The sequence below is a fragment of the Carettochelys insculpta genome, chromosome 1, assembly GCF_033958435.1.
Source record: "Carettochelys insculpta isolate YL-2023 chromosome 1, ASM3395843v1, whole genome shotgun sequence".
In the NCBI taxonomy this organism is placed as follows: domain Eukaryota; kingdom Metazoa; phylum Chordata; order Testudines; family Carettochelyidae; genus Carettochelys; species Carettochelys insculpta.
The window spans coordinates 231,621,361-231,649,019 of record NC_134137.1 but is presented as its reverse complement, the minus strand read 5'-3'; the positions used below and the strand labels follow the sequence as shown (position 1 = coordinate 231,649,019).

Sequence of the window (27,659 nt, the reverse complement as noted above, 5' to 3'; positions counted from 1 at the left end):
TTGGCTTCACGGCCCTCGACATACCCGTCAAACTTGCTGTCTTGCACTTCACCCTGCGGAGGCGCTGCCCTGCTGAGGCCGGTGCCTAGGGCCCTTATAATGTGTTTGTTGATGACGTCCCTGATCATACCCTCATTGAAATTGGGTACGTTGCTGTTGGTAACCATAACGGCATTGCTGAGGATAAAATTTCTTCCTTCTGAACGGTGGGGTATATATCCCCAAAGTCTGAAGTGTCGCTCTGGAATCTTTGCTCGAGTGTAGGACTGAGTCGGTCGATTCAGCAAACAATTTTATTTTGTCGAAGGGGAGGTCTGCAATTTTGACCTGTAACTCCTTTGGAATGCCAGATGTGTGAAGCCATGACTCTCTCCGCATCAGCACTGCAGTAGCCATGGCGCAGGCCGCTGTGTCCGCCACATCCAGTGAAATCTGCATGCCCGCTCGAGAAGCCGCGTAGCCCTCTTGCACAATTGCCTTAAGAATTGGCCTTTTATCCTCCGGAAGGAAGTCCACGAGGGCAGTAAGCTTGGAATAGTTGTCGAAATTGTGATTCGACAAATGACCAGCATAGTTGGCCATGCGGAGCAACAGAGTAGAGGAGGAGTAGGCTTTTCTACCCAGAAGATCCAGCTTCTTTATGTCTTTGTCCAATCCCCCAGATTTGTACTGGGCCTATTTGGACCTGTGTTGGGACGATTCAACCACTAGCGAGTTTGGCTGTGGATGACTAAATAGCAATTCCATACCTTTCGCAGGGACGAAGTACTTTTTGTCCGCTCTTTTGTTGGTAGGAGGAGCGGATGCTGGGGTCTGCCATATATTAGTGGCTGCCTCCATGATTGCATCGTCCAGAGGAATAGCAATTTTAGAAGAAGATGGAGGCCTGAGGTTTTTAAGGAGTCTGTGGTGTTTCTCCTGCACCTCCGCCACTTGAATATCTTGGGATTGAGCTACTCGTTTGAACAACTCCTGGAACTGTTTCAGGTCATCTGGGGGAGAAATGTCTCCAGGGACCACGGCCTTGTCTGGCGAGGATGAGGAGGTATCACTATGGTATCTCTCCTCCAATTCCTCTGGATCCTGGCTGTATTGATGTGATTGTCTTTGTGGAATTTCGAGGTGGGGTTCAATGTCTTTAGACCCAGCCTCTGATTGGGGAACTTGTGGTGTTCCCCCAGGTGGAACCAGAACACTGTGGCGTTGAGGGGTGGTTGACGGGGATCCATAGTGAGACGTCGACCTCCTATGCTGATGCCCCGCATAATGATGGCGGTCGTAGCAACAGGGACAGGGGCCCGGCAATGGAGACCTGGAACATGACCCAAGGATGTAAGGGTGATGCCTGGAATGTCGAGACCTCCGAGATGATACCGACGTACGAGGAGAGCCTCTGTGAGAAGGCTCGTAGGGATCTCTGCTAGATGATGGAGAAAAGCGTGCAGACCCCTGGAATGGACTCCAAAGAAAAGGAGGACGTCTGTGGCAGGCTGAAGGTGTTACTGCCCGTCGAATCTCCGGTGGTGAACATGGTGACAGAGGCAGCGCAATTACCTGAGGAGAGGGGCTGCAGTGCCTGGTCTTCGTTTTAGCCTTTACCCTCTTGAGTGGTCTTACCGGTGAACTTGGTACCAGAGCAGGTGTCATGTTGATTTCCACTGCTCCCGCTGCCGTCGTCACCAGTGCCTCTGGGGAAGTCTCAATCGGTGCCGCAGTAGCCGGTGCCGGACTGACTAGTGCCCGCACGGCTCTCGGTGCCGTCTCCCTGGTAGGTGCAGGGCCTTGAGTGGTTGCATGCGCCGTGGCTTTACCAGTGGAGGAAGCCAGCGTGCGCGGGCCCTTTGTTACATGCGTCCTGCTCCCATCAGTAAGGGGCAGGGATCGAGTAGGTGAGGCTCTTCTTTTCTTCTGCGCAGAGGAGGTCAAAGAGGCAGCCTTCCTCTTGTGCGATCCTGAAGAGCCCTCCGCATGCGTTGCCTCCGATGAGGCAGGCTGAAGTGCTTTGTCAACTAGCAGCATCTTCAGCCTCATTTCTCTATCTTTTCTAGCTCTATTAGTCAACTTGGAACAATGGGAGCACTTCTGGGGAACCTGCGTCTCCCCGAGGCACCGTATGCATCTGCTATGGCCATCCGAAGCAGGCGTGGCCTCCCGGCAAGATTCACACTTCTTAAAGCCGGGGGGGGGATGGCATTGTTAAAACTTAACTCGGAGTCCTTAGGTGCTAATAGCACACTTAACGGTCTATTAGGAGATGTTAATAACTGTTGGCCTTTGAAGGCCAACAAACAAAAGCAGTGGGCCCGCCCAGAGGCGGCCGCTGCGGTTTTAAGATAGTCTTTAGCTTTTAACAGAGTAACTAAGTATAATAACTATAGAACTGCTAACTATGAACTGTTAAAAACTATTAACATGAGAAAAAATAAGATTTATCTGTCTCAGGCGTTGGAGCCGGAGAGGATTCCGTCTGCAGCCATTAGCGGTTGAGAAGGAACTGGCGGGGACCGGACCGCGCACGTGACCGTAAGCGCGTAAAGAGCCGACGCGCATGGGCACATGCACGACCCGACGGAGACTGCTGAAGATTTTCCGAGCTGTGGCACCACGGCGAGCCCGACACCTACTGTGGAGCACCCACGGGGACCACTCGAAGAAGAAAGGAGCCATATAGGTCTCGTGCTTTGTGGAGAAAAGCTAGAAAACATGCCCCAAGTTCGGCCAAAGACCTCAAACACCAGATGCCAAATGAAAAGATCCCCAAGTGTATTTTATCTGTGATTCAAGAAGCCATTCTCTTTTTGGGGGGTGGAGGAAACCGAGTCAGGAGTTCTAAACTTTTGGATCGGCAATATTACACATGCAAGTTGATTGTGTTGCCCCCTGTGCCCAGGAGCCCAGAGAGAGACCAGGGTCCTACAAAAGATAAGAAACGGAGTCTCACCCTGACACCCCCATGTTCTCATGCTGGGATGCCTCCCACCCTGATAACATCCACACCTTCACCCTGGGATCCCACCTCCCTCCCACACTAACATCCATGCCCTCACACTGGGATCCCACCCCATTGCTAACATCTGCACCGTTGAACTGGGAACCTTTGCCCCCACCCGGGTAACCAAAGTCAAAGCCCACTGGCCCTGCCCCACCAGCTGCAGAAGCTCACCAGCTATGCTGGCTCCCTCGCCAGAATGTCTTGCATCACAGAGGAGGCTTCCTGGACTAAGGGGCATCCTCTGCTGCCAGGACTGTGTAGGCATTGGAGGCCTGGAGGTGCTGCTAGGAGCTCTGTGAGCAGGTGAGTCCCTGGGCACTGCCTGCCCACACCGCTTGCCACCCAAAGCCCCCCCCCCAAATGAGCCAGTAACCATGTGGGCCCGATTAAATAACATTTTCAAAATATTTTGTGGTACAGATGTAAGGAAGTGCTTGGGCCACAGATGGCCACTGGGCTGGGAGTTTGAGACCCCTGGGCTTGGGGAAAGGGGTGCAACGGAGGCCAAGCATGGGAAGAGGCTTGGAGAAAGACGTGGGAATGATGCTGGGGTAGGAATAGGAGGGCAGGATTGAGCAGATTTTGGAGGAAGGGGTGAAGTGGGGCACAGCCTGGGGTGCAGCGAGGGGCTGAGCACTCCCCAGCTGGAGGGGAAGCTGGTGTCCGTTTCCTACGGCGACAAAAAGATTTTTCTGTCAGTGTAGTAAATCCAGCTCGCTAAAGGCTTCTCTGCGCTTAAACATGGCGCAGCCCCACCACTGCAGCACTTGTGTGAAGAGAGACACTGCTAGGTTGACGGAAGGTGGGTCTCCTGGCACCATAGGTGTTCCACTCCTGGGAAGGCAGAAGCTCGATTTGATGGGAATATTCTCCTGTAGACCTAGCTCTGTCTGCACTGGAAATTAGGTTGATTTAACTGTAACTCTCGGGCATGTGGATTTTTTTTTTTTTTACACCCTTGAACAACATAGTTATACCTACCCTGGGAAATTGGGTTGACCAGGCCTAAGGGCAGTAACAAGGCCAACATAAGAATCTGTCTTTCAAGCTAGCAATGTCTATACCAGGGCTCACAACCCAACTACAGTCCCCAGGGTGCAAAATGTTTTACCCACTGAGTAACATAGCTGGATGGATTTAATTTTAAGGGTACACCAAGCCAATGAGTGAGCATTGAAGAGGCAGAGAGGAAAGTGACTTGCTCATGGTAACACTGCAAGTCCGGGACAGGGCCTAGAACAGAAACCAAGCTGCCTGATTTATACCATCTAATAATATGAATTTGGAAAGTGAAGGTGAATCAAATACTCCTATGAAATGTTTCTCATAATACATGAGCAAGGGGATTCTCAAGGACACTGAAAGGCAGATAAGTAAAGCAGGACAATGAATTTGTGTTTTAAATACAATGGGTCATACCAGCAATGTTTTTTTTTTGAGGGGTGGGGAGGTGGGAGTGGTAATAAGAGAGGAGCTGATACTTAGCCAGCTCCCCACCTGCTTCCCATCCTGCAGCTAGGGTTGCCGAGATACTGGTCCAAAGTAGTGGCAAGTACCAGCACACAAAAAAGCCACTTGGTATTAGTGTGTGACATTCAGTGCTGCAAACTGCCATACCAAAGGCTTGCATGCAGTGTACTTATAGCTATGTCAGCCCCAGGATATCAGAGACAAGGAGGGTGAAGTAGTTACCTTTGTTGGATCCCGTTCTGTCAGTGAGGCTGTGAAGAAGAGCTGGGTGTGGCTCAAAAGCTTGCCTCCCACTCCACCACACCTTAGTCCATTAAAACATATTACCTCACCTGCATTCCCTGTAAGCTGTGTGCTTTGGCAGCCACCTAGCAAACTAGCGCAGCCCCCACGGCTGTCCATGGCCAGCAGCATGTGTCTCTACTAGCATTGCACATCCACACATGCTTTGGTGCACAGAACAAGACTTATTCTGACCACAAATGGAAGAAACTAAAGGGAACCCTGCACCTCACCAACTTCGTCTCTCTGATACCAGGGGCTCAGTGGGATTCATAAGAGGATTGGACTTTTCTATGGACAACCAGAGCATCCACATTTACAATAGATAAGAGAAACATAAGGATAGGAGGTCTCCTGCTGCTGAACGTAACCCAATCACTAACTAGGGCGTGTGAGGAGGAAAGCTGGCCTGGGAATGCGCACTTGAACAATAAACAAAGGGGCTTTCTGCACCGTCATCTGAAGCAGCTGACTGGCCACTGTCAAAGAGACGAGACTAGGCTAGACAGACCAGATCTGGCAGTCGTTCGCATTCATGCTCTGTCTGGTCCCTCCTCCAGAGGAGGGAAGAAGACAGACAGGGAGACGGAATTCCCCCATGGGACAGGGAGCAGGGAAGGAGAGGACAGACTTTATAAATGCTCTCATTCCCTTCTCACTGACACTTCTACTGCCCTAAAGACTTTAATTGCCAGGGTATCGACCCTGGTTCAGATGGGGGGGATAATGTTCCCTCTATTTTTTCCCTCCGTGCACAAACTAACTGTTATGTGCACTGAGACCTGTGCAGAAGTGCACCGCCAGTAGCAACACAAAACCTGGCAGTGGGCTCTGCTAATCAGCTGGGCAGTGTTTGACTTTCTCCTGGGCAGCTGCCCAAGTGCTTAGCTTACCGGGAACACTGGGGGAGAGGTTGGCCTCAGCGGTACTGCTCATGGCTTTGTCTTTGATGTACTTGAGGACATGGGCATGTCCCTTCCCACCTGTGCCTTGGAGAAAATGAGCCTTTACTTTTGCTAGGGTGGGCATTACTGACCCCCAACACAGCCCTGCTGCCCCCTTGTCCAAGATCTCCACTTTCCCCTCATCTACTTCTCCTACCACAGGCCCTAAAACCAAGAAACCCCCAGGAGAAATTCACTCACCCACAGACTTGCCTCAGGTCCCTGGTCACAGAGGAAGGGGTAAGAGAGGCCAAAGAGGAGGGACTGCTGCAGCCCTCAGCCAGAGGATCCTAGTGAAGAGGAAATAAGAGATACTGAAGGTACCCAAGAAGCAGAAGAATTTCCAGAGAAGCAGGTGCCAGACTGTGCTGGTTACAGACCCAGGCATGGGGGTGGATGGAGCACACAGGGGGTAAGCATGGCTAAGTTTATGGCTCCTGGGACAAGATAGGTAACAGACATGACCTTTCTAGATCAGGGCTAGTAAGAGTCCCCTGACTCACCTGCATGTAATCCATTCAGTAAAGCTTTGAATGCCACTTACCTCTCTCCAGCTCTAATACTTCCCACACGCAGACCCAGGAGGAAGCCAGAGATAAGGCAACCAGGCCCAGGACAAAGGGCTTCTGCCTCACCACTAGTAAATCTCTCCCTGAGCCCTGGCTAATAAATAGATGGGTGGGGGAGGGGACACTCCCACCTGGGGAGGTGGACAGAGGAAGCAAGGGAGGCACAGCCTGTTCTCCCCGCCTCCTCCCCACCAAGCCTGCGCCCTCCCTGGAAGGAAGGGAATTACAGAGTAAAAGCAAATAAAGGTAACCTGGAAACAGCTGCTGAGCCACAGCTCCTGAGCCCTTCCAGCCCTGGGCTCCCCTCACAGCTCTGCCAGTGCCTCTCAGCCCTGCCCTGCAGCCCCTCTGCTATTCCAGCCCTGGGCTCCGCTCACAGCTCTGCCAGTGCCCCTCAGCCCTGCCCTGCAGCCCCTCTGCTATTCCAGCCCTGGGCTCCCCTCACAGCTCTGCCAGTGCCCCTCAGCCCTGCCCTGCAGCCCCTCTGCTATTCCAGCCCTGGGCTCCCCTCACAGCTCTGCCAGTGCCCCTCAGCCCTGCCCTGCAGCCCTTCTGCTATTCCAGCCCTGGGCTCCCCTCACAGCTCTGCCAGTGCCCCTCAGCCCTGCCCTGCAGCCCCCCTGCTATTCCAGCCCTGGGCTCCCCTCACAGCTCTGCCAGTGCCCCTCAGCCCTGCCCTGCAGCCCCTCTGCTATCCCAGCCCTGGGCTCCCCACACAGCTCTGCCAGTGCCCCTCAGCCCTGCCCTGCAGCCCCTCTGCTATTCCAGCCCTGGGCTCCCCTCACAGCTCTGCCAGTGCCCCTCAGCCCTGCCCTGCAGCCCCTCTGCTATTCCAGCCCTGGGCTCCCCTCACAGCTCTGCCAGTGCCCCTCAGCCCTGCCCTGCAGCCCCTCTGCTATCCCAGCCCTGGGCTCCCCACACAGCTCTGCCAGTGCCCCTCAGCCCTGCCCTGCAGCCCCCCTGCTATTCCAGCCCTGGGCTCCCCTCACAGCTCTGCCAGTGCCCCTCAGCCCTGCCCTGCAGCCCCTCTGCTATCCCAGCCCTGGGCTCCCCTCACAGCTCTGCCATTGGCCTTCCTTCTTGCTCGGCAGTCACATCACTCAAATGCCCCCATTCATATCCCAGAGTATCTACATCCCTTACAAATGTAGCAGCCCCTCACTTTTATTATTGATAATTAATTACCTGAGAAATGTAACATCATGAGGCTGAAGCTGAGTCTATACATAAAATGCTTCAGGTCTGTCTATGTCTCCCACCACAGATCCCTTTATCAGCCCATGAAGCCAGCAAACCACCCAGACTCAGATCTACACTTAAAACCCAACTCTCCTGCTTCAGTGTAGACTTTTTTCATGGCAATGGGAGGGGCAAGGCTGGGGTGGAAGTTTCTCTCCTCACTGCAGATAATGCATCCCTGAGAGGTGGTACCTAGGGTGATGAAAGAATTCTTCCATCAGTCTAGGGCTGCCCACACACAGTTTGGGTCAGCTTAACTCTGTCACAAGCATCACACCCCGGAGCAATATAGCCAGGTCAATCAAATTTTCTACTGGAGACCAGCCCTAAATTATAGAGGTTTTATACTCAAGAATCATGCACCTTCGTAGGCTTCCTGCATTGGTAATTTATTGCACCCATCATTTGGGGTCTTTGACACACATTAGCTACGTCTACACGTGTATGCTACATCAAAATAGCTTATTTAGATTTCGCTACATCAAAATAAGGTATTTCGATGAATAGTGTCTACACATCCTCCAGGGCTGGTGCTGTCGACGTTCAACTTCGACATCGGGCAGCACCACATCGAAGTAGGCGCTGCAGGGGAGCGTCTACACACCAAAGTGGCCCACATCGAAATAAGGGTGCCAGGAACAGCTGCAGACAGGGTCACAGGGCAGACTCAACAGCAAGCCACTCCCTTAAAGGGCCCCTCCCAGACACACTTGCACTAAACAGCACAAGATCCACAGAGCGGACAACTGGTTGCAGACCCTGTGCATGCAGCATGGATCCCCAGCTGCAGCAGCAGCAGCCAGAAGCCCTGGGCTAAGGGCTGCTGCACATGGTGACCATAGAGCCCCACAGGGGCTGGAGAGAGCGTCTCTCAACCCCTCAGCTGATGGCCGCCATGGCAGACCCCACTATTTCGATGTTGCGGGACGCAGATTGGCTACACGTGCCCTACTTCAACATTCAACGTCGAAGTAGGGCACTATTCCCATCTCCTGATGGGGATAGCGACTTCGATGTCTCGCCGCCTTACGTCGATTTCAACTTCGAAATAGCGCTCGCCACGTGTACACACGGCGGGCGCTATTTCGAAGTTGGCACGGCTATTTCGAAGTAGCCGGCACGTGTAGACGCAGCTATTATCTGTTTCACTCTGTCTGGACTAAGATAATATAATGCATTTAGCAATACTCCAGCAGATATTTTAAACACATTGTTAAATGTTATCTTTAAAGAAGACACAGTTTAACACCTTTAAAAACCCGTTAGCTTATGATGCTCAATGACAGCATCCCTCTAACAGTGTTAAATACAGTGTATACAAAAAGGTCTGTTAGAAAGTGCCTGCTGCAGCATTTTTAAATACAATCTGTTTTCTTAAACTTAGGCACAACCATTGAACTGGAAGGCTGAGTCTTGGCAAATTGAGCTGCTTTTCCAGCCCCAAACCCCTTCACCCTGTTGCCCTAAGTCCTGGCCTGCAGCACTCCCTGCTGGAGCTACAATGTCACTGGTTTAGAAAATGTTAATTGCTTTCAAGCCTTTTGCTGCTAGGTCTGAGACCTATGGCATGGGAGGATCGCAGTCACTTTTTCCTGGAATTTAGTTCATGCAGTGTATTATCTCTTTAAGCAGAACCACAAGGATTACAGGGTTACCAGTACGGGGGAAGTAACCAGCGCTCCCTTCTGCCTTTCATTCCATGGGGAGTACCCTCTTTCCCAAGAAGCAGCACCAAGATACAGACTAGACACAGACTCACTCAGAAACACAAACCAGCTTTTATTCACAAGCATAAAAAACCCAAGATGCACAAAGAAACCAACTGCAGCAGAGCTTCCAAGAAGCAGGGAGCTCTTTGGACCAACTGCAGCACACTGATGAGTGGTGGAGAGCAGCCCTGCAATCCAACTCACCAAAAACTCTCACAGGCATGGAGTCAAGTATCAGAGGGGTAGCCATGTTAGTCTGGATCTGTAACAGCAACGAAGGGTCCCGTGGCACCTTATAGACTAAGAAAAGTTTTGAGCATGAGCTTTCGTGAGCACAGACTCACTTCATCAGATGCTGGTCTTGGAAATCTGGACCAGCAGCTGAAGAAGTGAGTCTGCGCTCACGAAAGCTCATGCTCAAAACTTTTTTGTTAGTCTATAAGGTGCCACAGGACCCTTCGCTGCTGTCACAGGCATGGAGTGTCACATGACCTGGACCAAAAAGTCCAGCAGAGGGTCCCGCTTTCAGGATGCCGGCACACTTCCTGTCCCAGCCCCATGTGGGGGCAGCGTCATTGGAGGCAGGAACATGGCCTTTAGCTTCCCAGACATGTTTGCAATCTCAGGATCCTGCGACTCATAAGACTTTATCAGTCGGGCAAATTTCAGGACCCCTAAGAGAAAGAAGGGGAGAAGAGAAGAGTGCTCAGAACAAGCCTGACTGATAACACAGTATTCCCCAGTGGCTAGGGTGGTGGGAGAACTTATGCCTGGGAGAGGTAAACTAGCCCCAACCCCTTCGTCCTGAGGTTCCACCGCTGCCTTCCAGGGCTCTCCAAGGAGCCATCCCCATAGATTCAGGCCACGCACCCCTGCAGCAGGAGCTGCATGGTCCCACCCTTCCCCCCACCACAGGAGCACAAAGAGGGCACATGACACATGGCTCCAAACTTTCCCAGACCACTGGGGAGGCAGGTGGCACCTGGCCCCAGACTGTGCCTGGCCCCAACCCCTCAGGGCTCCGAGAGGGCTAGCAGCATGGACGCAGCAGAGCTGAAGCCCAAGTGTCTCCAAGAGATGAGGGAGGAATGGAGCGTGGGCAGGGCCAGCCGGGCAATTAGGGAAGGCATTGCCTTCCCCTGCCTCTTATGCCTGCTGCTCACACCCAGTGGTTAGGTTTACCAAGGCTACCCTCCTGCTGCCAGACAAAGGACCTTCAGCCATACTGCATATGGGAACCAACAGCTAAACTGAAAGTTTCCTTGCATTTGCCCAGTCCTGGAGCCAGAGGCTTCATGCTGTGCTCCCTGCCCGGAGGGGCCCTCAAAACACACAGGAAGGAAAGGGAAGCTCAGGGCAGGCCCCTTCGGCCCTTCCTGCCAGGGCGGACTTACCTTCCCCATCATTACTGAAGCCATAGGCTTTGATCACATCCTGCTGGATCTGCGTGGCCACGGGCAGCAGGAACTGCAGCATCTTGCCCATGTCATTGCAGGCGTTGTCGCGGGCCTCCTCCATGCGCTGGGCGTTCTCCGGGGAGCCGAAGGCCTTGATCACCTCGGCCAGCACCACTGGGGGCAGAGAGGTAGAGCAATGAGCCCCCGCCGCGGCGCCCAAGCCCCCTCCCCAGGGACGCGGCGCGGGGAACCGAACGCAGGGGCTTGGGATCCGAGAGAGGCGACAGAGACAGACGAGGCCGCCGTCAAGCTGCGGGAGCAAGTGGATGAGGCAGGGACACCCGGCACACTCTGATCCGGACCCCGGAAGGGGCCCCCGCCGCCCGCCGCCCGCGCCCTCACCCTCACCTTTAGCCTGCTCGGCGCTCAACGCTCCCGGGGGGGCCTGAGCCGGAGCAGCCATGGGGCGCTGCAAGCCGCACGCTCATGTCACCCCGCCCCCGCGGCGCAGCAGGGGCCGGGGGCGCTCCTCAGCAACAGCCGCCTGCCAGCGCCTCTGACGTGCCGCAATAAGGAGGATCGCAGCTGCGGGGCGGAGCACACGCTCCTTATTGCCCCACACCCACACTAAACCCCCACGCCGGTCACCTCTCATGTCTGTCTTTCACTGCACAGAGCGGCTCCCCACAAGCAGGAAGCCTACTGGACAAATACTAAAAGAGCTGAAATCACTAGCAGGCACTCCCCGAGCACGGACCCCCACTGGCCGGGAGGGCGATACAGGTGAGGGTGACCGGCCAACGAAGGGCGCACCTCTTCTGTCGGCTCCACACAGCTCCCCATTCTGCTCCGAGCCCCCCCACTACCGCGGGCTCGGGGACGCGGGGCGCTCGGAGCCCGCAAAGAGCGCGTTTGGCACGGATCAGCGCTATGTAGATGAGGTCCTTTGCTATTGGTGTGAACGCGCAGGAGCCACGCCCCGGGCCGGAAGGCTGCGGGGGAGAAGGGGATGGCGAAGGGCGCGGCGCAGGCGCGGGCTGTAGCTCATGTACGGCCGGGCGTCTGTGGCGGCTTGGCCTTGGGGGTGCTGGGCCTGGTTTCCGCGGCTGTGTCTCAGCCTTGAGCGCCATTTTGTTGTACGCAGCTGCACCCGGGGGCTGTGGGACGGGCGGTGATGTGCGACACGTGGCGCGCCGCTGGGTGCACATAGCACACTTCACGGGTGGGGGTGGGCCAAGGGGTGCTGCGTGGGGGCGGGAGCTCAGGCCTGGGGCAGAGGGTTGGGTGCAGGGCTGTGAGGGGTCTGGCTGGGGGGCTCGGGGCTGGAACTAAAGGGTAGGGGGCAAGGGATCTATCTGCAGGTACAGGCTCGCGGGGGAGGGGCGGGCAGGAGGGCTCCGCAGCACGCCAGGGTAGGGGATGGGACACTCCCATCCTGACCAATCTGGGTCCGGGGGTCAACTGCCTTCCAGTTGCAGGGAGATAACTGGTTCAGGCTATCCCTCTCCCAGCCATGAGGCTGGGCGTGGGGTGCCCTTCCTCCTTCCTTACAAAACAAAAAAGCAGGCCAGTAGCACTTTAAAGACTAACAAAATTATTTTGTTAATCTTTAAAGTGCTACTGGGCTGCTTTTTTGTTTTGATAGTACATAGACTAGCAGGGCTTTCTCTGTCACTTTCTTGCAAGGGTGCCTAGAGCCTGATCCCAGCTAGGCAGCTGTGCAGCTTACAGCCAGTTATGGTGCTGGATGCAAGGAAGTACAGTAGAACCTCAGAGTTACAAACTGATCTGTCACGTGCCTCCCTGGGACTTGGAAGCGCACTATTGGGCAGCAGCCGAGCCAAAGGGATTGTCTTAAAAAACAAGTATGGTACAGTACAATGTTAAAAATACATGACTGAAAAATTTTAAGAAAGCTTTGACAAGGAGAGGAAACTTTATGTGTTTGCTGCATTTAAAGTAACGTGGTGAAAAGCAGCATTTTTTGGCTGCCTAGTTACACTTCAAAGCTGTGAAGCAATCAACATTTTGTTCAGTATTGTAAACATTTTAGAATTACGACCTCCCCTTCTCCAGGTGTTCTCATGTACTGCTGTTCATGCCTAATACACTGCCTCACCAGAACCCCAACCTCATGTTGCAGGCACCAGTCTGCCCTTCATACCCTGGCTATTGGCCCACAGCCCAGCAAGTAACATGGCATAAAGGAGGAGTTCTGTTGTTATCATTTATCAGGCCTTGACCCTGCCTCTTCTCTTCTCCTTCTGACTGTTTTACCATAGGCAGGTGGTGTGTACCTGGAGGTATACTGCCTGTCACTCTGGCTATGCCTCAGGTTTCAGCACCCCTCTAACACTGGAGCTACCTTGACTGATGAGATGTTGCCCCTTTGTTCCCGGCCATCTTATCTCCCCTCCCCCACAATAACCCTGCACTAGGTGCTACTAAAAAGTGTCACATTTCTGTATTAGTAACAGAGAGGGAGCCATGCTAGTCTACACACTATCAAAACAAAAAGCAGTTAAGTAGCATTTTAAAGACTAGCAAAATAGTTTATTAGGTGAGCTTTCGTGGGACAGAAGTGGGTCTGTCCCACGAAAGCTCACCTAATAAACTATTTTGCTAGTCTTTAAAGTGCTACTTGACTGCTTTTTGTTTTGATTTCTGTATTAGGCACAGTCCCCTTAACACCCCAGTTGGGAAGTCCTAGGTCTATCCTTCATGTTTTGCACATCAAATCTTTCTATACCCCAACTTGCCATTAGGGGTCTCTATACGATAAAAGGTGTCACCTTTTGTGCCAAGGCCATATCCCATCTCCTTACACCACAGCCTGGAGCTAGGACCACGCTGCAGCTGTGGGCCTATGCTCTATTTTCAGACTGTCCTGCCCTGTGCTGGTTTTCTATCTTCTTACTCCCAGCTCCTTTGAAATGAACACAATCAAGTCAATTTCTGTAAGGGTTTTTGTTTGGTTGCTTTTCTTTTTTAAGAGCTTAATATATATATTTATATATATAAATTATTAGAATGTGTGTAGGGACTGGGAATGTGGGGGACTTTGGGTGTTTTTCCATAGCTTTTTAATGTTTTAAGTAAATATATATATGAGGACAGATTGAGATAGACAACTGTGAGATCAGACACACACACGCAGATCGGAAAGTCACAAATTGCTACGCAAAACCGCCACGTCTAATGGGATGTGCATGAGTTTAAAGTACATCAGTTGGAATGGGTGAAGGGAAAGGGGCAGCCACCATCTTGAAAACAGGTCCAGGAGATCATGTGTCTCTTGACCACATCAACCCTCCCATGTGGGCTGAGAGGGAGAGGGGCAATTACCATCTTGAAAACAGTCCCATGGTGCTTTGCACCTTCTGGCAATATCTGTTCTCTCCAGGTGGGAAGAAAACACAGCCACCCTCTTGAAAACAGTCCCATGGTGCTTTGCACCTCACGGCCAGGCCCAGTCTCGCAGGAGTTGTGCAGGAAATTCTGTGTCCATTCTGAAGAGTTCCAGTGGTGCCTTGCATCTTTTCACCACATTCACTCCTGAAAGGGTTTGGAGTGTGGGAAGCAGCACTGTCCATGTTTTCAAAGTCCCATCATGCCTTGCACTTCTAAGCCATAGCTTACAGCAGACAGGTTGTGTGGGGGTCCTTAGGAAAAGAAGTCCGATCAGGGTTGGAGTGGCTGCCTCTTGGCCATGTTTGCGCAAGGAAGCAGAAGGAGCTGCCCCTTTGTGAAGAAAAGTCTCATGATGCTTTCCACCTTTTTTAATTGAACACAACCACTCTGAAGACAGAAAATGGAGCAGAGGCCATTCTGAATCCCTGTGATTCTTTGCACCTTCAGCTCTTTACAATACCAACCGTGTCTTTTTCAGTGCCCCTCTCAAAGTCCAGCCAGCGCTCCAAGTTTTTCCTTGCAGTTTTACTCCCTTCCCCCCTTTTATCCCCTCCCTCCCTTTGCTCCCAGGGTGGCCATCTTGTTTTCTCCACCCCTCTTTCTCTTGCATGGTGCTAAGTAGGAGCCAGTTGTATATTGTACAGCTTCCCCTCCCCCAGGATTTGGTTGGTTGGTTGCTCCTCTGGAGGGGGAGACATGATGATATCATTGTGAGGGTTCGGGTTTCGGGTCCATTTAAAGGGGTTTGTCACTTTCTTTCTTCAGGTGACTGGGAGAGGCAAGGCAACAGAAGAATGAAGGGCGAGAGAGAGAGAGAGAGAGAGAGATGGGATTTAACATTGTGAATTGTATTTATTCACTATTCAAGTCAATTTAGTCCCTGATGCACTGTTTGCCCAGTAACTGAATGTTTGGTAGATCCCCAGAGCAGTACAACCCCCTCACACACACACTGCTCCCCTGCCAAGGTGCTTTCCGGATCCTGGAAACAGCCCCTCACAGATGCAAGGGGGAATCCAGGCCCTATAGCACTTTGAGACCACTAACAAGGAGATCAGTTAGCGCCAAGCACGCTGCCAGCTTTTGTGACAAGGCAGTGCCTGTTCTGGAACTGGGGTTCTTCTCAGAGTGATTGCTTACCCCTCCTAGGCACAGGGCTGGGACCTCCAGTACTCAGCCTGAGTGCCACAGAACTCCCATCAGATGTGCACGATTTTCGGTCGCTCACACCCTGGGGTCCTGCTGGAACTGGTGTACTCCAGAAGCAAAAGACTCCCTGTTCTGGTACCCCTGAGCTGGGTCTGACTGAAACTGGTCTCGGGGCACAGTACTGCCCTAGCCCATCCAATGGTCCATCTAATTTTCTCCATGCGTGAGCAGAATAAATTTGATGTGCCCCAAGACATGTAGATTTGCACCTCACAAGTAGAAACACAAGCTGCTGGGTGTGGGCACCATAAGCACTGTGCTACTCAGCTGGGAAGCATCTGAATGTCCCCTGGGCGGCCACCCAGTCCCTCCATTTACAGGAAGCATTGATCCCTGATCCCTTCTCCCCCATCCTGGGGTCAGATATGAACCCGTGCCCTATCAGCCAAAGGTTGGACAGCCCACTCCCCACCAAGCAGTGGGTTCTAAACACCTGTAGTAATCCTCCTGTGTAGGGAGTGGCACTCCATGCAGAGGGTGATGGGCGTGAAGCCACTGCTGCTGTTCCAGAGCCAGACGCTGCAGTTCCGCTGACTGGGCGTGCATGGCTTGGAGCTGATGAGCTGCAGACATGGGTGCAGAGAGGGATCCCGGCAGGTCCCTGTAAGGGGTAGCTTCAGCCGAAGAGAAGCAAGAAAAAGAACATATCATGTTAGCTTATCAGCCCCATCAACTCTCACTCCTCCTGACTCAGTCATACCCTGCTAGTAGGGCTCCATCCATGCCACTTGTTCTAGACAAAGGGTCAGCAACCTGTGGCTCCAGAGCTATATGCAGCTCTTTAAAGGGCTTCTTTGTGGCTGCTGATGCTATAATTGCAAAGTAAAAAAAAAAAAAAAAAAAATCCTCCTGATAATTTTCAAGAAACAGTGAATGTCTCAAAGCTTAACAATGAACAACACCTATCCAAATAGCAAACAATATGTCACCTCAAAATGTTGGACAACTCCCCCTTTAATATGTGCAGTGAATCGTGGGATACGATACTGTAGCTGTGTTTTGATTGTGTTGTTGATTTTGAAAAGGAAAAGGAAGCTTGTGGCATTCCTGCTGGGAAGGGCAACGCGCATTTTAAGAAAACTGAAACTAACCCTGAAGTAAAACTGGCAGAATTAAAGCGGGGTTGGATTGGCTTCAAAAAGAGAGGAAAATTGAAGATGAAAACAGAATTTCAAACTGGATGGACCCAATCCTTCACATTTATATCGAGTTTGGCTGGGCTCCCTTTCTGTCTCATTTACAACGAGAAATTCACCAACAAAACATGCATCCTCGAGAGGCATTTTCTCAAACAACACACAACTTTTGCCGAACAGGGTCCAGCTGGAGATGCCAGAAGAAAAGGCATGGAGGAGCTGCTACGCAAAGCAGAGCAAAGTAAGAACACGTTCGCTAAATGGGTGAAATCACCAAGTAGCATAACTGTAGCTAGTTCTGTGGCAACTGAAGAGACTGTGAAATGAGAAAAGCCGTTCCCAGGTGGCAAATACATAAAACGTGCTTTTACAGCACATCCAAGCAGCTGTACGGTGATTTCAAAAATAAAAACAAAATTGTTCAGAATCCAGTGTCCTCCAGAGAGCGTGAATGGTCCGGAGTGAAAGTCAGGAAGACAGTGGTACACACACACACATGTAAAGTGTGAGAAAATAGAATATGTAAAAAGTTTGTGAACATCCAGCAGTAAACACATATTGCATTACAAATCACTGTGTGCACACTGTTCTTAAATTAGGGCTACAAAATATATGGTTTGATGTTATTTATTAACGACCGTCTTTGCAGCTCTTGAATTATTGAATTTTTTACCAAATTTGAAAAAAACAAGTGGTTCTTCTTGGTATGTTGGTTGCCAACCCCTGATCCGGAGGTACTGTCCCACCCCACAACATTCCAGTCTTGGGTTCTCCTTTCACAGCCAGTGCCTTTCCACCCTGGCCTCTCAGTGCTCTGATCTTCCAGCCCTTGTGCTACAGCGGTTAACATACCCGTCTCCTCCTACCATCCCCACTGTTATCCTGTTTTTGCTCTTTCTAGATGTGCTGATGCCTTTCAGTCCTGCCCCACAGCTCCCCAAAGAATTCTTACCAAAGAGCTGGTGGCGCAGCACCTCATTCTCATGCAGAGGGTGAGGAAGGAGCGGGTTGGGGATGGTACCAGCTGGATAAGGGATCCGAGTGAGATGTGATCCCGATGCCAATGGGTCAATAAGGGGGTGAACAGAGGCAGAGGCTGGGGAGAGAAGATAGCAGTCAGTAACTTTGTGCTATGGAAGCTGGGGAAGAAAGCGAGGAACAAAGGAGGAGAGAGACATCTCTGTACTGGGGCAGAACCATTTTGAGGTCAGATGCTGCTGCTAATTGCTTTTAGTGCCATTTGTTTCTGCATTTGTTCCTTGTATCCACACTAGCTCAGGGAAACATGTTCTGCAAGTCCACATGCAACATCCCCCTCTGGAACCACCACCAGGGTTTGGCACTTGGGCATGTCTGGTTCCAGGCACAGCCCCCTGGCGTCGATGTACAGCACAGGCGGGAGAGCACATTCTGCTGCCTACACAACAAAAGGGCCATTCCCTGCACAACCTGCACTACAATCAGGTTCGTTTTGGGCGCCTCCCTTGTTGGATGTCCAACGTGTGGGCACTCCAGCCTGCACAGACTGTGGACTGCACCGGCATGTTACTGTTTCCTATGGCAGCTGCCTCTTCTGGAGGGGCACATCCTTATGTGGGGTTAGATGCTGGAGGGCTGGTGTGGTGAAAGGGGAAATAACGTGTGCTCCTGTTAACATACTGACTGGATCTAACTGCTCTGAATGGGGGCATCTGTGGATCTGAACAAGTGTGCTGGGGCACGGGGTCTGCACAACCCAACCAGGCGCCAAAGCAAACGGTCACTAGGTTCCCACCGAGGTGCTGCCCAACAGACAGAGCACTGTCCCAGGCATGCCAAAGGGACAAGGCGCTTCCTCTCTTCAGTACAATTCTTTACTGTTTGGTCACTGCGGTTTGTTTCCTTGAGTTTGTCTTTGCTGGGTTTCTCCTTTTCTTTGTTTCTCTTTAGGATGCTGAGACAGATATGCCCAAGACCCAGCTTTGATGGGAGGACATTCCTCCAGGTCTCTCTGTGTAGTCCAGCCACCAAACTTCCCCTCCTCTCTCCCAGCACCTCCTGGTCCAACTTATGCAGCAGGAGGTGGGCAGAGCTGGGATTCTTTGGCCACAGGGGTATGTCTGTGTCGACAGTTACTAGTGCCCCGGGTTTCACTTTTTCAGCTCAAGGAGTCTGGGAGCCACCCAGGCCAGCACTGGGTAAGCTAAGAGCAGCCCATGGTCCTAGGTGTGCCCACTAGCCTCTCTCAGTTGTGCTTGTACTTTCAGGAGCTGAAACGCATTGGTCCAAAAGGATAAAGACTTAACACATCTTTTAAAACTGCACAGGCAGTCCTCTGCTAAACAGCAATGTTCACAGAAATGAAACCCACCTGCATTTGGAACAGGGGGCCTCTGCGCCTCTAACAGGCTGAAGGTGGAGAGCCAGGCTGAGCTAAGGCTAGCCAAGGCGGCTTAGGCCTCTCCTGAATGACGTGGAGGAGCAGAGCAGACCTGGGACTACGTGAGTGTAGCCCCGGCAGCTCTACAAGAGTCTAGTGCATGCAGAGCTCCCATCTGATCCCAGCAGTGCGCAAGACTGTCACTGAGCTGGGCGTAAGCACTCTGGGCCTGTGCTGGGAGCCTGGCACTGAACCGGTGTGGGCAGAGCCAACTCTTAAGACTTGCTCAGAGCCAGAGCTGGGAGCACCTGGCTCTGCCGGCGCAGACCAGAGACACTGCATGAAAAGGAGCCAGTGTGACAGGCTGGGACCGCACCCTGAGCCCAAGCCCTCCCCTCACCTGCATGAATGGCATCCTGCTGGTGCAGGTGAAGGTGGGAGTGGATGTGCGAGTGCTGGTGATGATGGGGCGTCACGTTGAGCATCTGCAGCCGGGCCAGGGGGTCATTGCTCAGGGCCGCCACCCGCTCCGCATGTTGCCGCTCCGCCGCCAGTCGCTCAGCGTAAGACATGTCGGGCCGCAGGGCTGGGCCGGTGGCAAGCGCCAGCCGCTCCCGCTCTAAGTGGCCCAGGCCGGGGTGGAAGGGGAAAGCAGGGTGTAGGCCAGGGGCTGCTTGCAGAGCCAGCCCCCCGTGACGTGGGAAAGGATCCATGGCAGCAGCAGGCACCGCGTGGAGCTGCTCCAACTCAGCTGGCTTGACTTCAAAACCAGGCTTGAGACGTTCCCGCAGGTCCCGGTCTCTCAGGTCTCGCTCCCGGGCCTCCCGTTCCCGCGTGGCTGGATCGCTGCTGTAGATGGCTGGCACGTTGTAGCCCAGCAAGCCGGGGTCGACTGCACCCAGCGGCACGTAGAAGGGGTGATTGCGGTTGTTGGGGGACATGACATGGGGCCGGGCGTACTCGCTGAGCGTGCGCAGAGCTGGCGTGTCGGGGCCTAGGTACGGCGGGACAGTAGCCACTGCACTGCCTTGCTCAAAGGTTGGACGGTGAGCGACCGGGCCAAGAGATGGGCACTCCACTGGCCGGCCCTCCTGAGCCATTTTCTGCAAGACAGTGGAGAAGCCTGTAAGCGTTGGAGGCTAACAAGAGCCACCCCACCCCTGGCAGGGGACGCAGCAATCCCCCAGTACTGCCCCGGTGCTCCCCAATGCGGCACTGCAACACCCACCACGCTTCTCTCCAGCTCTCTCTCCTTTTCCCTCTCTCGCTCCTTCTCCCTTTCCCGCTCCCTCTCTCGTTCCTTCTCCTCCCGGGCCTTCTGCTCGGCCTCCCTGCGGACCTTCTCCACAAGGTCAGCCCGTTTCTTGGCCAGCTTGGAGCCATCCAGGGGCACGAAGTACAGGTCTGTTCGGGAGCAGGAGTTGAAGCCGCGATCCAGGTGTTTGTTGAATCTGTAGAGAAGAGCTGAGGCGTAAGTGTGCAAGAGAGGGAGCAGAACAAGGGCTGGAAGTGTACGCAGGAAGCAGGAGGGTACGCAGGGACCCTGGAGCCAGTGGAGAGCAGCTGTGCGCCACACACCTGATATGTGTGGTGCTTCTTCCCCAGCCCACCCAGCCCTGATTTTAAGGGATCAGCTCTAGACTTCCTTAGGTCACTGATTTGTTGCATGATATTAGATGTCTGCAGAATAGAAGCAAAATAACTATGGACGAGCCTTGTTTTCTGTGTGCAACTCAGCCCCAAGAAACCTCGCCTTTTAAGAACCATTAAACTCACAGCTAAAAAGAAAAGCTCCTGGTGTTGTCACACGGCTGCACTGAGCTGGCATGCCTGACACAACAAAGGCCTGGCCATTGCGCTGTGGCTGAGACACGGCTGTTAAAACATGACACTAAATGTTCAGAGGTCTCCTGGCCCTAGGCCTCTTTTTGAGCTTGTGACATAGATAAGAATTTAGAAAACTTCTGGAAAAGAAACAATTCATGGCTAAGTAAATGGCAAATGCCTGCCACACACGGGCACTTGTGTCTTACAGCACAGAAGGGTCAGGAAATACCAGGGCCATTCTTATGCAACCGTGAGCCTTGCAACTATGCAACTTCTGCCAGGTGCCTGGGGCTACCCCTCTGCCCTGCCCCCCTTGTGGCTTATGCTGGGAACTTGGGGCTCAGGGCTTTCCTACTAACCCCCACAATTCCTCTTGCTGGCCACCCCCTCTCCCCAATATGCGGGGAAGGAGACAAGATACCCTGCAGCGGACCGAAGAGAGCAGCCCCAGGGAAGGGCCAGAGAGGAACCAGCAGGTGCATCTCCTCAGGCACGGAGGGGCACAAACATTTGGTGCCTCAAATTTTCAGGTGCCCCAAAGCAGCCGCACAGTTCGCCTATGCCCAGAGTTGGCTTTAGTGAATACTGCCTGCGGGGGAAAGGCCAAGGCCTTGGAACATGGTAGCCAGCTCCTCCTCCTTCCAATTTCTAATGAAATGTATTACGCCCATACCTGTTGCAAACGCAGCAGGGGAAAGGATATTTTCTTTCCAGAAACAGACAGATTGCAGAAACCTGCTACATATTGATTCCATTAAGGCTTTGCTTCAAATTAAAGTTAACTTCAATTGTTATGAATTGATTTCAGAACAAAGATGCACTGAACTGCTGATAAGAAGTGCCATTTTAAGCAGTACTCTGAAGCTTATGACAACTGTCTCGCATACCTGAGCCCTGCAGCAAAGAAAAAGGCGCAGCGTGCTAACAGAAACAGTGTCTGCCTAAAACGTCCCTTAAAATAAAGCGCTGTCCTTTATTTTTCATGTGGTTTTCCCTTAATCGCATCCAGCAAAGAGGCTCACCCCATCTCTGCGGCCCAATCACCTTCCCCAAACTCATCCCCTCTCCCACAAGCGTGCACCACTGTGGCAGTCAACAGGTACCATAAACCAAGAAGCTGGTGGAAAATTCCCCGCTAAGGGCACTGTCAGGCTGCCATTATGCTCCACATCCGTGGCTCAACAGGCTGGCACCGGGGTGCAAGGGGAATCTCTACAGTGCGCAGAACTAGCCGGACTGTGAGCTGCTGCAGTGCAAAATGCAGGCAGCTCTGGCTGGGATGGGGCTACAAACGAATTTATGCTGATGGCTGCAGCAACCCAGCCCTTCCTGGGTGCCTGGTACAGAGGTTCCCCCTTCGAACAGGTCTCTCTTTGTGACTCCAGGGAGGGGTTACTTGCTGCTGCAGGCCCTGGAAAGCTGCCCTCCCTTCCCCTCTGTCTCCATGTTCCCCTCTCTCCATCTCCCTCTTCCCTGCTCACCTGGCTGACTGGCTGGCATGACTTGGCAAGTCCACCACTTTGGGGGCTGGGGAGGGGCTCCGAGCCGGTGGCATTGGGCTCTCCGGGGGCTCGTACTCCTCCGATGGCTCTTGCTTGATTTGTGCGGCGTTCACTGGGAGTGGTGGGGCAGGGGCTCCCATACTGCCAGGCAGCGGGGGCGCAGCGGGAGCCGGGGAGGGGGCCTTGTAGCTGCCAGCTGCGGGGGAAGAGCTCACCCTGTAGCCGGGGGGCGTGGCCACATGGAAGGAGGAAGCGGAGGAGGAAGGGGGTGAACCGGGCTTGTAGGGAGCTGGGGGCTGGAATGTGGGGGCAGGGGAGCCTGCCCGCTTCCCATAGGGGGCCACAGTGGAAGGGGGAGCAGGGGGTGACGCCGTCTTGTAGGGGGCTGAGGAGGAGGCCATGGTGGCTATGACAGTGGAGAGAGTGACAGAGGCAGAGGTGACTGGTGGTCCAGCTCCGTGCGCAGGCGAGGGTGGAGGTGGCGGGGGAAAGGCAAAGGCAGCAGGATTCTGCCCTTGGGGGTGAGCACAGACCCCCGGGTATGTCCCCTGGGAGGAGGAGGAGGAGGAGGAGGAGGAGGAGGAAGAGGAGGCAGCAGCAGCTGAAGGAGTCTGGCTGTATGTGGCCTGGCTGTGGGGTGGGTAGAGCCGCAGCCCGTAGGCGACGTGTGACGGGTGATGAGCGCCTGACTCCAAGGAGTGAGGGTAACCTCCGGGGGGCTGGGGAGGAGTTGCTGTGGCTGGGGAGACCCCCCCTCCAGTGCCATGGGTGTGATGCTGCTGCTGCTGGGGCGGCTGCTGGTGATGGGAGGCTTGGCCAGGGAAGGAGGCAGCAGGGTGGGAGCTGGTGTTGCCTAGGGGGCGGCCGTAGGGCGGTGGACCCTGGCTCCACACAGGCTGGGAGGGCAGAGAGGGCTGGGTGTACTTCGGGGGCTGGCTAGAGACAGAGAGGCCACTGGGCGGAGGAAAGGAATGGGCGTAGGAGGCACTGTAGCCGGGCAGGGCCTGAGCAGGGGAAGGGGGAGGGTACTGAGCGGAGGAGCTGGAGGGCGGTGGGGGTGGGGGGGCACAGGGGTAACGTGAGGTGGGTGGGGCAGGTGTCTTGTCCTGCCCCATCCCGTGGGGAGAGGGGAGGTGCCCACTCAATGCCTGCCCCACCATCCCAGGTGAGCTGGAGCTGGTGGACGCATTGTTGAGCGGGCGCAGGGCTGGTGGGGGAGGCAGGTTGGCTGAGACGTGGGGGAAGGAGGGGGTGGAAGCTGGGGGTGCTGCTGGGGGGTTGCCTGGGGGGGTTTTCTGAGGGGGGAGGCCTCCAGCCACAGAGGCCAAGGAGATAGGTGTAGTGGGTGGTGGATTGTGCTTGGCACCAAGCATCGGTTCTCGCCCTCCTGGCACCAGGAGGCCCCCCGCTCCACTGGCGGCTTTGGGCGCCCCCTGGACCACACTAGCAGAGGGATAAAGAGGGCCATGTGCAGCAGAGGAAGAAGAGGAGGAGGCAGGTGCTGGTGGCGGCTGGGCCTGGAAAATCCTTGATGACTGGGTCTCAAGTTGAGAGTGGTAGCCACTGGCAGGGGCCTGAGCATGGACCTCGCCTGCCAGGCTAAAGCCCGGCTCAGGTGGCCGGGCGAGGCTGTCAGTTGGAGGGGTGGAGTGGGGACTTTGAGGGAAGAGTGGAGGATGATGGTAAGGGTGAGGTGGCCCTTGGGACAGCACAGAGGATGAGTCTGAATCATTCTCCACACTGCCTGGGCTGTAGACACTGGGCGAGGTGCTCCGGTTATCCTGGTCAATGTCCCGGGGGTCACTGCTCATCTCATCGTTGAAGCTGTGGCCATCGAGGCTGTCAACATCTGAGGGAGACTGGGGACATGGTAGTTCCTGAGGTAAGAGAGAGGGAGACATCAGACGGTCCCTCAGAGAGGGAGCAAAAAGTCTCCCCTTTGCAAGCCTCCAAGACACCCCCTTCTGAAGTTCCCAGCCCCTCGCTACAGAAACTGAAAAGGACAATTGCCCTTTCCTGCCACCCTCAGGGAGATGCACTGCTCTGCTCCCTTCCCCCTATTCATCTCCCAGAAAAGGAAAGGGCAAGAGACCCACAGCAGATGGAAGCAGATGCCTTTTGGCAGTGTGTTTATAACAATCCTAGCTCTGGCAAGCTCCCCATGCTCTTTGTCTATGAGCCCTGGGGCTGGGTACGTAAGGATCGTTAGCCCCATCTGATGGGAGGTGAGGGGGAACTGAGGCACAGAGATCAGTTATAAAGCACCGGAGTCAAACACGCATGGAAGAAAGAGACAAATTTCATGGTCCAGGCCGAGGCCCAAGACTATACCCACACCTCGCACACACACACACCCACACCCACACACCCCGCAGTCCTGCGAACAACGGGAGGTTTGAACAGAGCTCAACAGGCATATGTGGCCTTTACACAGAACTAGGCTGGGCTGCTGCTTTTCCTGCTCCTCGTGTCTCCTCCTCATCTTCCCGTTTCTTTATGCTCCCCACCTTCCCTCTCTCTGCGACTCTCCTCTGCATTTCCTTCCTCTGCTGCTGCTCCCAGACACCACCCCGTGAGCTCCGCTTCCACCCTCCTCCCAGACAATACAATGATCAGGCATTAGCTGCTTAATGCTGACGATGAATAAATGTCTCCATTGGTCCTTAGGGCTTATGACATCGGCTGACATGAAAAGAGGCCACTGTTATATTCACTCAAAGGGTCCACACAGTGGCTGTTGGGAAGGCCAAGACTATAACAGAGTTCAAAAAAGAGCTAGATAAATTCATGGAGGACAGGTCCATCAGCAGCTGCTAGCCAGGGCGGGCAAGGTGCTGTCACTAGCCTGTTTGCCCCAGGCTGGGAATGGGCAACAGGGGGCAGATCATTTGACGTTTGCCTTTTCCCTTCATTCCCTCACGGCCACCTGGCACTGCCCGCTGTTGGAAGACTAGATGGCCCTTCGGCCTGCTCCAGTATGGCCAGTCTTATGGGTTCTGCTGGTGCAACTACAATGGTACAGTCACGCCCATTGCATTTGCCTGTGTACGTTCTGGCAGAATAGTTAATAAGTCTTTCAGAGGCCCTTATTGATGTGTGTGTTTCAGAAGCCACCAAACCAACAATGTGTGTGTTCTCAGTCATTAGTAAACACAGCTCTTTGACCCCCCCGTGACTATATGGCGCCCTCATATTATGTTTGTTGTGTAATGAGCAAAAGACCCAAATGGGACTCAGGCGTCCCCTCCTCTGAGTCATCCTTTCAGGCTGTCAGCAGATCCCAGCAGACATCACCGCATCAGTCACATAGGGGTCAAGGTTAGATGGGCACCTCTGTAAGCAGAGGAGCAAGAAAATTACTTCTCCAAAACCTGAGAGCGTGTCCCACAGGCCGTATAAACACGCTGTGCAGGCCAGGGCTGGACAGCCCTGTTCTACAGAAAGCATGGTCTCATGGTTCAGCCATTAGAGTGGGACTGGGGAGATGTGGCAGCCATTCCCTGCTCTGCCAGACTCCCTGTGTGATAGTGGGCCAATCACTTCACCTCCCAGTGCCACAGTTTATCACCTGTAAGATGGTACAAGGGTCCGTGGGTTGCAGCAGAGTAGGGACCCCATTATGGATCAAGACCCCGCTGTGCCACGGAGATCCTGCTCTAAAGACCATAAAAATCCTGCACCTGTCTAGTTAGAGCAGGGTGGGAAACCTACGGCCCACAAGCTGAATCCGGCCCACAAGGCCAAAATACCAGTGCCAGCTCCCCGCTGCAGGGGACAGAGAAGGAGAGCCCAGAGCCTTTCGGGCTGGATCTAGGCAAGCTAGGGCCAGATCAGGCTGACGGGATCTGCCTGCTGAGGAAGGAAATGACTGGAGGCTTTTCCCCCACTACTCCTGCATGCCAGAATTGTGGCCAATGGGCCCAGCATGAGGCAGTGCCCAGGAGCGGCAGGGGGCACTTGGCCACATATGCACCTGGGGAGCTGCACCAACCCCAGGTAAGTGCCCCCATACCCCTCATACATCCTCCTTCTGCACTACCCAGGCCCCAAACTTCAAGCCCACTCCCGCACCTTGCCTCCCACCCGGATCCTGAACCCCACCCCACACCCCAGCCCCCTCGTGCACCTTCCTCCTGCCCAGACCCCACCCTGCTTCCTGTAAGCCCCCTCCCAAGCACTGAACCCCTTGTTTCTGGCCCTACCCCAGAACCTGGGGGGGTCTCACAAAATCTGCTGGCCCTGGACCCCAAGAAGAGCCTGGGGGAAGCCCTGAACCTGGGTCCTCCCTCCCATCCCCAGCCCCACACCCTCACTGGGACTGGAGTGGGAGGGGACCGTTTGTTTCTGGCTTCTCAGTCAGGGGCCACATCAGTGAGGGGAACTTTTGTTTGCTTCTCATTTGCATTTGGCCCCCGACTGATTTTTCTGCAAGCCAATGGCTCCCGACCCAAAAAAAGGGTTCCCCACCCCAACTTAAAGGGGAGCTCTTTGGAGCAGCGCCCTCTCTTCCTGCGTGTTTGTACAGCACCTACAGCAAGGAACTAGGCTGCGGCTTCCAGACCCCACCGAAATGCAAACAGGCGAGGCAAAGAACTTGCCAAGGATCACACAGTGAGGCAGGGGGAGAGCTGAGAACAGACACCAGGCATCTGATTCCCAGTTCCCTCAGCTCTCATCTGTTAGGCCCCACAGCCCTCTCAGGGCCAGGCAGAGAATTCCTGGGTGTTAACGCCAGCCCCCTCAGCTAAGCACTGAACTAGAATTAGCGTAGGGCCCTTCTGGGCAGTCCCGAGTCACAGTCAATGTCCCTGAATAGACAAAATTATACACCACCTGATCACATCTGCTTAGTGATCCCAGCTTATTCAACCTAAACCCACCTGAAGCTGATCTGTGGCTAGCATGGCCTCGGCCCCAGAGGATGAGCTGGGCAAAAGGCATGCTAGACCCCACAGGGATATGCCGGGGAGCTGCTCGCTCCTGGGACTGCACAACCAGAACTGGAAGAGCTGGGACTGGGCCAAGCCCTTGAAAGGTGAGTGGGAAGAGGCCTCTTCTCAGGTGAGGATTGTTTCCTCCCACATGGGGAAGCCTGTCAGCCCGCAACTAACACAACGGTGTGATCCAGCACAAGGGGGAGAGAGGGACACGCCAGAGGCTCTTTTCCTGCACTACATCACAGAGGTGTTTGTGGGACGCCAAAGGCAAACTCACCTCAGTTTTGGTTTTCTTGGGGGCATTGCTGTCCTCCCCTTCACTCTCTGAAATCTCCTCCATCCGGCCCTGCTTGCCGGCCTTGGGAGCGCAGGACTCCTCCACCCGTCCCTTCTGAAAGGGTGAGAAGGGGGGTGAGGGTCACACCCGAAGCTCCTTCCCCAGGAGTGGGCGAAAGCTGGCACGTATTGTACGCAAAAGGACAGGTGAGACAGACTGACACAGGACCCTGGGGAATTAGCTGCCATTTCTCTAGCAGGTCACGAACTGGCAAACACTCACACTGGAAAGGGTCAGTGAGGGACCAGCCTTTGGTAAAATGATGGTAAGTGGGGAGGTGGGGAAATCAGCAGGGTCCCCAGGGCAGAGAAGAACCAATGTCGGTAGGAGCCCTGGTGA

General features: G+C 54.0%; 3 protein-coding genes and 1 non-coding gene across 6 annotated transcripts in view; all 4 read right to left on the bottom strand.

Annotated features, from left to right (window-relative positions):
* Positions 1-6,345, bottom strand: part of PTPN6 (protein tyrosine phosphatase non-receptor type 6) — a 34,715-nt gene extending 28,370 nt beyond the window's left edge. For both annotated transcript variants that reach the window (XM_074983614.1, XM_074983615.1), the window contains exons 1-2: positions 6,233-6,345; positions 5,890-5,978 (exon numbers count right to left, since the gene is read on the bottom strand). The gene's annotated coding sequence lies outside the window, so the exon portion shown is untranslated. The remainder of the gene's footprint in view (positions 1-5,889; positions 5,979-6,232) is intronic.
* A 2,910-nt stretch (positions 6,346-9,255) lies between these two features.
* On the bottom strand, positions 9,256-11,217 carry C1H12orf57 (chromosome 1 C12orf57 homolog). The gene is made up of 3 exons (XM_075001682.1): positions 11,011-11,217; positions 10,600-10,776; positions 9,256-9,879 (listed from the first exon to the last, which is right to left on the bottom strand). The coding sequence occupies exons 1-3, from the start codon at positions 11,063-11,065 to the stop codon at positions 9,731-9,733; spliced, it is 381 nt and encodes a 126-aa protein (XP_074857783.1). The 5' UTR covers positions 11,066-11,217; the 3' UTR covers positions 9,256-9,730.
* Positions 11,218-11,277: 60 nt separating this feature from the next.
* Positions 11,278-11,336, bottom strand: LOC142007709 (U7 small nuclear RNA). Its single transcript, XR_012643985.1, has one exon. It is a non-coding gene; the product is annotated as a U7 small nuclear RNA (small nuclear RNA).
* Positions 11,337-13,668: 2,332 nt separating this feature from the next.
* Positions 13,669-27,659, bottom strand: part of ATN1 (atrophin 1) — a 48,632-nt gene continuing 34,641 nt past the window's right edge. For both annotated transcript variants that reach the window (XM_075001669.1, XM_075001661.1), the window contains 7 exons: positions 27,261-27,374; positions 22,026-23,923; positions 19,946-20,168; positions 19,118-19,820; positions 17,311-17,454; positions 15,656-15,836; positions 13,669-14,782 (listed from right to left, as the gene is read on the bottom strand). In XM_075001669.1, the coding sequence (XP_074857770.1) occupies positions 14,749-14,782; positions 15,656-15,836; positions 17,311-17,454; positions 19,118-19,820; positions 19,946-20,168; positions 22,026-23,923; positions 27,261-27,374 (3,297 nt within the window). In that variant the 3' untranslated portion in view covers positions 13,669-14,748. The remainder of the gene's footprint in view (positions 14,783-15,655; positions 15,837-17,310; positions 17,455-19,117; positions 19,821-19,945; positions 20,169-22,025; positions 23,924-27,260; positions 27,375-27,659) is intronic.